Genomic DNA, 11,295 nt, shown 5'->3' on the forward strand with positions numbered 1-11,295 from the left:
TATACCTAATATGGACAAGTGAATTGGCATTTCTTGAGTGCTTGTGTTCACTTGTGTCTCAGTGTTTTGAGCGTCTCTGTCTGTGCATCGGCTTTCTGGAAACACATAATAGCGTGTTGAGTTTACAGAGGAAGGTAGATATGATCAGCAGAGCAGATAAAGCACCTGTGTTTGGGAAGGTTCTGTCTACATGAAAGACTTTAGTGACAGATTAGATGTAAGACTTTCAGACAGCCGTAGTGTAAACACCTTATCTTTGTATTATATTATCATGGTCAGACCCTGGTTTGTTGATAACAGAAATACATTAGTATTATTAGACTATGAAAGGATTCAAAAGAAACCTGGAATAATAATAATGTCTCACTTTCAATGTTAACACATTTTTTTCCTGAAACTTTGGTTATGGAGTTTAAATCTTTCTCTGGTGTAGAGGGGGTGGAGGGGCGGGGGAGGGTTGACGCACGTAATTGTTTCTAAAGAAGTGTTCAAAATCACTTGAAACACCTTTCTTACATATTCCAGTGTGCAGTTCAAACATCAGCCGTCTGCTTGACCACACGTACATACAGTGTATAAACGTATCAGATTTGCTGTGATGTGGTTGGCTAACAGTTTTTGTGCAGAGTAGTGTCAAAATGGACCCTGTGAGTCTGTGTATTTGCTGGTACACGCAGTACCTTTAATCATGTCTGTGTGTGCAGTTACTTTGTCACGTCTATTTAACACAGTTTCTCATCAGTGTCTGTTGATGTCTTTCACAGCCCACTGGAAAAGGACCTCGTCTTCCAGAGGTGTACTGTGTCATCAGCAGACTGGGCTGCTTTGACTTGTTCTCTACAGTGAGTACTCTGTTTTTCTCTTGTCATGCTAAACCTTGCTGTGATCAACCATTGCTACCATGATTAGAGTTAGAAAAAATATAGCCCTGGAACATTGGTATATTTGTATTTTTGTTTAATTCCAGTGTGTGTGTGTGTGTTTTTATCATGTGTATCTGTGTGCGGATGTATGTTTACAACACAGGAGTAAGAAAGTTGATAAGGTTTGTCCTTGAGTATGGGTGCTTCTTCAGTTAGCAGTTAGAAAAATAGTGAAAATTTTCAAATTAGTTTTTACAGAGTTGCATTGTGTTGATGTTACATGCAGACATATGAAGGAAACTGTACTCTTGTGTCATGTGTTCAGATCCTAGATGAGGTTGAGAGGAGAAGAGGCATCTCAGCAGCTCTGGTCTACCCCTTCATGAGGAGCCTGATGGAGTCGCCCTTCCCAGCACCAGGGAAGATTATCAAAGTCAAGACCTTCCTGCCTGGAGCAGGAAATGAGGTCGGGGCAGCTCAGAGCAGATTACTTAGATTTTTAGTGATAGTCAAGTTATCTGCTTTTTAACAACCATCTTCTGTGGTCTTGCAGGTCATTGAGCTGAGACGGCCCACTGACTCCAGGCTGGAGCATGTGGAGTTTGACAGTCTGTTCAAATGCCTTAGTGTACGCCAGGTGATACGAGTGTTTGCATCTCTGCTTCTGGAGCGAAGAGTCATCTTTGTGGCTGATAAACTCAGGTGAGAGCCAGATACACAATCACAGCATCATCTCCAGAAAACCACAGGCCTCCTCTGTCTAAAGAAGGCATTTCATTTTCAGTCGACCTGGGACTTTTGCTATGATAAACATTATGATTCGTACTGTAATTGGATTAACAGCAGGCGTGTGCACTGAAATATTTGGAATGTTTTATCTTAATGCATTGATCGATATTATTGCTCAGGCAATAATCCCTGCGAGTCATTTCCAGTACCAAAATTAGGAGGAATACTTACACTGGGAACAGGGCAATTACTTGGTGTCCCAGTCTATTCCGTTGTTACAAAACACACACTCATACACTGTAAGTATTGGAGGAGAGAGTGGATTGGGAGGAGATTTTAGCAGAGGAATAATCTCTGCATGTATCAGGGCCCAGTTTAAACAAACATCAGTGGGGGCAGTGACTGTGAGGGGAAGGAATGCACTTCCTGTGTACACGACTCTCTGCCCTCTGTGATCCGTGGCTCAACTGTCACTATCTGACTTATGATGCCACGGTCTCTCCCCACACATGAGTGACACTCTCTGTGTCTCTGGAGACAATCAGTCCTGGCCGCTCATTTAGCAGAGGTGATAACATCAAGGAGTCGTTGGGTGTGGACGTCGTATTAGCTCATGATAAAATACTTTCAAGATTTATTGTCCAATAACAGTCAGTTAGGCCATTTAGTTGTTCGTCAGTTATCTAATGTCTGAATCTGCAGCAGAAATATGGATCTGCTGGAGTGATATATTGCACATTAGTCTCTGCGGTGTTTGTGCTGGAACATTAGCCTAATACATATATTTTCAGTTAAGTCTTTCCAAAAATATTAAACACTGTTACTTTGATGGGCAGTAAAATGTGACTGTAAGTTTATTACAATGTCCAGTTGCTAGATATGTGATATATTACATTATAAGAGGGCATAATTGTTTTACTTTCTAAGCTAAGTAAAACACAACAAGTTAGCATAACTAAGACCCACTTTGTCAGTCAGTAGTTTATGTCAGGTTGGTGTCCATAGATAGGTGTATCTATCTGTGAAGACATCTGGAGCAAGAGCCATGATTTTTATACATTTTTATGGTTGACTTTTTCTAGCTGCTGTAAATCCAACACCTCATTATTGCAACATTAGCTCCGACAGCACAGGAGATTTGTGCTTGTCTGGAAATATAAATTAAACACACGCACAAAAAGTGCCAAACATATCTGCAACATCAGTAATAGTTCTGATAGCTAACACTTAAAATTAGCTTTGGTTAGCATTTTTGAATGCCGTAAACAGCAGCAAGATGATGAGGAATATTACAGCAAGAGGATTTGAGCCCCAGTGCTAAACTGTATGAAGACATACCCCCCCCCCACACACACACACACACACACACAGTTACCATGGATTTAAGGATTTAATTTCATTCAGATTTAGAAAACTTAATTTGTCCACGCAGGGAGAGAGAGAGCTGCTGCTGAAGTGGAGGTGATGAATAAGTGAAGAAATGTAATTGAATGAATGAATGAATTAAAATCGTTCAATAAAGACATGCGGGCTACACATCAATGAAGATGTAACCTACACATATTTGTGCTTTCTCTATGGTCCGATACACAACAGACCGACATTCAAGTTTTAACTTTATGTTAAGAAATTAACTGTGCTATAATTAGCACACATGTAAATTGTCGATGTTGATTTTCAAATAATTATCTATATGATCTGTTTCTGTTTGAATGCGTGTGGGTCTATCTTTGCAAACACGTGTGTCATGTTTGTTGCTGTAAAATGTGCCAGCCTGCAGGGCTTCGTACAGAGCTGTGTTTTAGTTTCTCTATAAAAACAGTGACAGAGCGTTGGTACAACAGTACTGACTCTATTGATAAAAGAGCCTCTCCCTCTGGGGTTTTGATACATCATACGTTTCCAAAAATACCTCACTTGGGAACATGATGTATTTTGTTTTTGCAAAATATATACAATCATTAAGAGAAGAAAATGACAGGAAATGCCCTGTTAGGCAATAGATCTTTGCCTAGCAGAGCAGCCCTTGTTATTAGAATGCTAACCAATTTATTCATTTTGTCATGAAACCACTGGTAGGTAAATCAAATCCTCACGAATGCCCTATCTTGATCATCATTCCTTGAATACAAACAAGATGAGGTTTTTGATGTACAGCAGTATGTCCTACCATTTACACACTGTTATGACAGTTGTGGCAAAACAGTGCTTGATTGCTTTATACAAAAGTAAGAATTTGTAATTCACCAATTTGATTTCTACAGCTTTTTTTAATGCTCTGCACATTCCTTTTTTTGGATGATGTGCACGTTGTTTTCAGGTCCAAGTAAATCTCTCTTGTTGGCTTTTGATTTGATTTGATGCAGTGCATTCAGATGATGTTTGACTGTGGAGAAGTTGTGTAGCAAGAAGCATATGAGAAAAAAACAGAGGATGATAATGAGGCTGTGATGTGTTTATTTGAGAGGCAAGGATAGAAGAAGAATGTAAAAAGAGACAAAAGAAGGAAAGTAAACAGTGGTTTGTGAGATTCTTTCTTTTTTTCCAGATACGGTAAAGTAATCAAACACGTTTGTTTTCCTGCAGCTGGCTGCTTCAGTTTCACTCTCCGGTGTCCTCTTAATCCAAACTTGAGACTGGTAATTTAATCACTTTAAAAAAATATGTTAAGCAGCATATCTTTTTTCAGTGGTGTACAGTAGACCATCCACATGCTGTACAGCTGCAGCCTTAATCAGCGGTGACTTTGGCATCTTTATATTCATCAACTCTGGTCCCACACATTAAGATCACGTTGTCCTCGCTTGGTCTCAAACATGCTTTGCAGATTTGGCATGAAGCCAAAACCCCTTTGACAACTTAACCGGTTTTCCATGTGTAATTTGCCTTAAGGAAGAGTAAAATTGACTCACTGTCAACACGAGAAACCTCTCTGTTTTTCCTCTGCTGATTTTACATCGGTGCCACTCGCTCTAAATGTTTACATCCAAATGTACACAAATGTAGAGCCTCAAATATACACAAACATGCTCATACAGTCATCCGCTCCTTAGACCTCATCGACCTAATCAATCTCAGGCTTTTCTGCAGGTTAAATAGGAACTTGGACAGAGTTTTCCATTGAGAAGTAAATTCTACTTGCCCTGTGAAGTTGCCTTCTGTTGATCAACTGAGCTTATACTTAAAGGACTGGCTGGAGAGAACCATTTAGGGACCTTTAGAACAATAGATAGTCCTAGAAATCCAATAGGTCTACGTGTTCTTTCCTCAACATTTCTTAGGTGTACGTTGTGCTCAGTGGAGCTTAAATGCTAAAGATTGGTTTTTACAGAGATTTGCAGCACAGCACAGCTGGAGTCTGACAGCTGCAGTCTATGGAAACTACACAGCTGAAGTAGGACTGACAGACACTGCGCAGTGCTTTAGTGGAGCTGTGAGGCATGTGGTGATACAGGCTTCTGACTCCTGTCCTTTTTCTCAAGCACTGAAATTCTCTCTGCTCCTTTTCCTTTGGGCTTCGCAGGCTAAGCCTCTCAATCCCATTTTTCCTGAGTATCTGAGTTGAGCCTCACACTTACACACACACACGCACACACTTGAGCAGAGGTGTCAAACTCATTTTCACCACGGGCCACATCAGCAATACAGTTCCCTCTGAAGGGCCGGTTGTAAATGGAAGGCTGTATAGATCAGTCCCCAACCCCTGGTCCACGGACCATTACATGTCCATAGGTCATTTGGTACCGGGCCGCAGTGGGACACAGTGAAAAAATGTACTTTACTAATTTACCTCATTCAAAGAAAATCCAGTCCATTTCATATCCATTTACTTTTTTTATTTAAAGATAATCTGACAATACTTTAAAATAATAGGTCATGGGTCATAGGTGGTACTGACTGACCAGTCCTTGGAACAAAAAAGGTTGGGGACCGCTGGTATGGATGTACCTACTCCATAACAGAATAATACATGTTTCTGCAATTTACTTTATTTATTCAAGCTACAAATATTGTTCATTGCTGTATAATAAAAAAAAAACTTTTAATTTTATAGGTTAAAAAACTCTGCTGCATGGACTTTACTAAATGCTTTTTAAGCTTCTGTGGGCCACACAAAACTGCTTGAAGGGCTGCATTTGGCCCCGGGGCCATAAGTTTGACACATATGTTCTAAAGTCAAATGCCGTGATAATGTTGGTTTAATACAGAGAGTTAAAATAGTTGGTGAGTCCATCAACACCACAACAAAACTTGTTCCTTTAGGAGTCTAGCTCCTTTAGTGGAGCCTCACACTTGCACATCTAACAATAATCAGGTCTATTTTTTTAATGTAAATCCCCTGTAAACCTCTCAGGAAACTTAACATTTAAACCGAATATAATTGGCTTATTAAAAGTGAAAATTGGTGATTTCTTTTTTCTAACTTCTGGATTTGGAGTTTGTTTCACAGTTGGTCCTTAGTACAACTTGCTCTTAGTGGTTGGCAGGCATATAAATAGTTCAATACAAAACATTCAGTGGACACTTCCTATCCTCTGTTTCTTGAGTTTTGAATTGCTCAGCCTTCGTCAAGGGAATGTCCCAGACTGTGAGTGGCAACCTCTGGTTGTGCACAGTGTTTTCATTGCAAGTTCATCTTCTCCCAAGTGTGTGTGGTTTTGGGAATTTAGTGTAATTGATTCTTTTGGTATCGGGGGTGTGTTGGACCTACGCAGCCTGTGGCAGAGGGTTTTCTGAGATCTGTGCCCCATTACTCCCTGTTGGAACTCGTCAGACCCGAGAGATGGGAATCTGGGAGGAATTATGAAGCCCACCTCAGGCAAATGGAAATCAGAGCGGCCAGAGCCAAGCTGCAAGTGCTTCGTGTTTGACTGAACTGGGAAAGACCTGAAAGGGAGTCAACGTGGTGGTTATTGAAACCTTTGGATATTTCAGTGGTGCAATTGTGTTTCAAGCCTGTCAAGAAAACACAGTTTGATCCTGGCTATTGATTCACTGGAAGATGAAAGGGGCCCTGTGGCAAACATGTTGACTTGTGGGAAAAGTTTCAGGGGAGGTTGTCATTCACAGATCTGAGTGCTGTGCCTTTTCCAAACAAGAATGCAGGCAGTGACGTTTCTGAAGGATGAAACCTGGGTGAGTTCATTAATCTGAAGGGAGCTTTAGCTGGATGTTGTGCTGCTGCTTCTGACGACAACGAAAGTGTGCGTCTCGTGTGTTGTTTTTATTAATTCATTCATACAAATATAGTGTCTCAGTGTGTGTGTGTCCCGCAGTTTATTTTCACTGTCTTTGTGTACATGGACTGGACAGTATGTAAAGGACAGAGGGCCGCAGGGTCAGCGCGGTCAGCCACTGTCAACAAGCGTTGGATCGTGAGAAAGACTGGCTGCTATTTGTGATCCTCCTGTTATACCACAGCTGTTGGAGTCAAATGAAGCTGCGTTGTGTTTGCTTCTTTTACTTATCAACAAACCTCCAGTTTAACTACAGCAAAATGTCTGAGTCATGCCACCAGCAAAGAATTGACTCAAAATAATGAGTTCAAATCATGGACTGTACTGTATCTACGTCAACATCAGGAGCCGAGTTTGAAGCAATGGTTGATTCACTTCTCCTGTTTTTCTGCTGGTTTCCTGTCTGTCAAAGCTAGACGAATCCTGTTAGCTGACGAAATAGAAATATGATATTTGTTGACTCCATTTACTCCAGCTCTTAATTTTACGCAGTTTGTTGACATTTACTCCAGCTCTTAATTTTACGCAGTATTTTTAGAAAAACATTCACCACACTACTCACCAACCCTACTTCCAGCTTTTTCATTATCTACTGTAACATCTGCTGTTTGGTTTGACCTGGTGTGACCTCTTCAGGGCGTCGTTTCTAAGAGTGTGAATGTGACTTCTTTATTTTCAGCACCTTGTCCAGCTGCATGCATGCAGTGGTGGCCTTACTGTACCCCTTCTCCTGGCAACACACCTTCATCCCAGTGCTGCCAGGGTCGATGTTGGACATCGTCTGCTGTCCCACTCCATTCCTGGTGGGACTGCTGTCCAGCTCTGTGCCCAAACTTAAAGAGTTACCCGTAGAAGAAGTGAGTTCATTTTCACATTTCTTCAACCAGTAACTGTGTGTGAAGTCTCATGTTTTGAATTGGGGAAAAGCTTATTTTATTAAATCATACATATTATATTTATTTTAACCTACAGTTCAATCAATTTTTCTTTAATATTTTAGTTTTTAGCTTCCTCACATATATACTGTATGTTTCATATACTGTATGTTTTAGCTTTGTTCCTCCTCAGTTTTGACTTCTTACACAGTTCAGGCTTCTCTGTTAATGGACTGTCAACAACAGCTGCTGTTTTCAATGACATGACTCCGACTGAGTGACTCATCAAAGTCTGCTTCCGTAAATGTGTTTGACTAATGTCTAATGTCTAATTATTTTGTGCCCTCAGTTCTTGCTACAAACAGTGTTCAACATGTCAAAGAGAAAATACTTATTCAGTGTGTGTTTTTTTCCACTCAGGCTTTGATGGTCGACCTTGGAACTGATCGGTTCATTCGACAGGTGAGAGTTGTAGTTAAACAACACTCGATGTGACCCATGGATTCATTGTGACTACAATACGGAAAATCTGAATTATGACATTAATCCAAACACACATGTTGTTATTTCAAAATAATCTTTAGAGTAAAAAACCCTTTACACTGTAATGAACCGTCACTGTTAGTGAACTTACAAAACTTTAGCATTTAGACCCATAGGCTACGACAGTTTAGGGAAAGCCTCTTTTTAAGATGGACTAAGAAGGTGATTTGCTGTGTCTTTTCGACAATTATGCCAAAGCAAAGTTGTGTATCTCAAGCAAACTGAATGATCCCAAATGTTTACAGATGGACGATGAGGCATCACTGTTGCCCAGGAAACTTCAAGCAGCCCTTGAGCAAGCGCTGGAGCAGAGGAATGATATCATCAACCAGGACTCCGACAGCGAATCGGACGAAGGTGAAGATGTGACAAATCAGACAGATGTTTTTCCTTTGTCGTGGGAATGACGTGATGATGTTGAGTCTGTGTGGGTGTGTGTTTGGATTAAGTTCACTGAAGGCCAGACGTTTTACACTCTGTCCCAATCTGAAGTAATGACGAATGTAGTGATGATTCACAATGTCTCTTGATGAAAGGTGCAACTATTGGTGTATAATTATTATACTTCAACCAAAGTTTCACACATAGCTGACGGTGACCTAACTGTAACAAAGTCACGAAACAGTCAGACAGAATACCCAGGAAGCCGTCCAAAAAACATCAAATGTCACAGAGAAACCAGTTACATTAAACACATCCTGTGACGTATTACTATAAACTCTAAAAGAGAAGCCATGGTCTCAGCATCCTCCTTCGTGACAGTGAACAACCATTACTGTCACAGTCAATGTGTCTGTTTATTTAACTAATTATCTGTATTTGTGGTTAAAACAACATGTAACTCTGATCAATATTTATGCAGCATGATGAGGTGATATTTTTGAGAGGCTTCCTGATTAACAGTTCAAAGTACTATAATTATGAGTGGAGGGATAATCAGCAGATAATGAGGAATTTGAGAATGGAGTTAAATAAAAACAGAAAACCAAAGCTATGTGGTTGACCTCTGACCCTAAGATTCTGTCTGTCTTTGTTTCTCTACAGAATAACAACCATTTTACATTTTAAATATCCCAGAACTCAGACACTGAATGGAACTGAACTGAACTCTACTGAAAACAAACCAAATTTCCTACTATCATGGAGGAAAGCTGACCAATTAAACGCCTCTGTGGAGTGTAATTGTGGTTCTACTTAACTCCGAACATAGAAAATCTACTTGGTCATGAAATCATTTCTGTTCTTAGAAAACAGACAAACCATTTGGGTTTTGTGGATGATTTATGTCAAGTTGACTTAAACCAAGAATTTCTAAGATATACTGTATGTGCCCATGTCCAAACAGCAAGTTAGGTTTTTAGTCAAACGATATGTGCTGCATAATATACAACAAATGGCAGCATGTTTCCTTCAGTTGTTCAGATTGCTAACCTGTGTGTTTTGAGTGTTTCACTGATGTTAAACCTGTAGTTAATCATTTCCTTTGCATCCACAGAGTACAACTCCCTGAACAGCCTGGTGTCTGAGGCCTTCATTCGCTTTTTCCTGGAAACCATTGGACATTATTCCCTGTTTATCACTCAGAATGAGCGCGGGGAGCGAATTTTCCAAAGGGAGGCCTTCCGCAAGTCTGTGGCATCGAAAAGCATCCGCCGTTTCCTTGGCGTCTTCATGGAATCTCAGATGTTTGCAGGCTTCGTTCAGGATCGAGAGCTGAGGAAAACCCGGGCTAAAGGTAGACTGTTGTTCCATTTGAGTTTCAGCAGAAGCTTTGCCGCTACATTGCTGACCTTCGACGCATTGTGTTGAATAAACTGTGTTGACATTGACCTCTAGTGGCGAGGCGTTTTAAAGCACTTTTTTTCTCATCACTTCTTCTATCTAGGTCTTTTTGAGCAGAGGGTGGAGCAATATCTGGAGGAGCTTCCAGACACGGAGCAGAGTGGAGTTAATAAGTTTCTGAAAGGCCTTGGTAAGAATCCTGAAATATCACTGAACTATTAGATTAGTCTACATTGTTAATAATGTAAAAACACCTGAAATTGAACAATTTTTAAATCATTGCTGTTTTTATTGTGTCTGAATAAAATTTGAAATCTTATATAAGTTGAAATACATATTGTTTTTTCAGGTGTTGTTGATTTGATATAATTAAGTTGATGTGTTGCTCACAGGAAACAAAATGAGGTTCCTCCACAAAAAGAGCTAAAGCAGTCCTCGCTCCTGTCTTTCGTCTCTCATCGAGGTGAGGACGTGACGTCTCAACCGCAGCATCGTGATTCTCACCCTCTTCAATGGAAAAGTGTACATAATCTTTAACTGTAAATTGGCTGTGATCGTCCTCATCACGTGTGTATAGCGTTGTGTGAGTTAGTGACAGCGGGTTCGGTACGTGACCAATGAGCTGTAGAGAAACCACTGTGCCTGTGAGGAGTGTTACCAGGGTGTGTGAGTGTCTGTTAGTCATGTGGGCATCCATTGTACAGTTCCTATGTATTCATGTTTCTGTTTTTGTATTTTCAACAATTCACAACTGTGTTGTCGTCTGTTAGAGAAGTGTAAAACTTACATCAAGCACCAAGACAATGAAGAAAATGATTGTAACTCTTCATAGAGTCTTTTGCAATATTTTATTAAAAACTTTAAAAACATGTCGGACTTGACAGTTCTCTGAAATTACTTCAAAATCTGATTTTGCTTGTGTTGTGTAACATGTGGGTTCTAATAAAAATCCATAGAAAAACTACTAAAAATATCAAAATAACAAAAGCTGGTGTCTATCAAAAGACACAAGCTAAATATAACAACAATTAGAACAGAAAAGATACGAGTTAACAACGAGGCAACTAAAAGTTAGGCCTGAAGCACATCTACATCTAACACCTCAGCGACATCTTCACCAGAGCAAGTGTTCTGATGAGATCCCTGGAGGTTCAGTTAGTCCAGCAGCAGCAGCAACACATGCCCGTCTAACCTCATTACATCTGTGCACATCACTCTGGTGATGCTGGTCACTTACATGCTGTTATTGAGCAGGAAGCTCACTGT

General features: G+C 40.2%; 1 protein-coding gene across 2 annotated transcripts in view; it reads left to right on the forward strand.

Moving 5' to 3' along the window:
- dennd2b (DENN domain containing 2B) overlaps positions 1–10,898 on the forward strand; it is a 37,466-nt gene extending 26,568 nt beyond the window's left edge. For both annotated transcript variants that reach the window (XM_008310766.3, XM_008310765.3), the window contains exons 12-20: positions 765–842; positions 1,189–1,329; positions 1,417–1,565; positions 7,509–7,686; positions 8,125–8,166; positions 8,493–8,604; positions 9,743–9,982; positions 10,133–10,219; positions 10,422–10,898. In XM_008310766.3, coding sequence (XP_008308988.1) covers positions 765–842; positions 1,189–1,329; positions 1,417–1,565; positions 7,509–7,686; positions 8,125–8,166; positions 8,493–8,604; positions 9,743–9,982; positions 10,133–10,219; positions 10,422–10,456 — 1,062 coding nt within the window. In that variant the 3' untranslated portion in view covers positions 10,457–10,898. The remainder of the gene's footprint in view (positions 1–764; positions 843–1,188; positions 1,330–1,416; positions 1,566–7,508; positions 7,687–8,124; positions 8,167–8,492; positions 8,605–9,742; positions 9,983–10,132; positions 10,220–10,421) is intronic.
- Positions 10,899–11,295: the final 397 nt, after the last annotated feature.

This window comes from Cynoglossus semilaevis, chromosome 5 (assembly GCF_000523025.1).
Source record: "Cynoglossus semilaevis isolate Cse_v1.0 chromosome 5, Cse_v1.0, whole genome shotgun sequence".
In the NCBI taxonomy this organism is placed as follows: Eukaryota; Metazoa; Chordata; class Actinopteri; order Pleuronectiformes; family Cynoglossidae; genus Cynoglossus; species Cynoglossus semilaevis.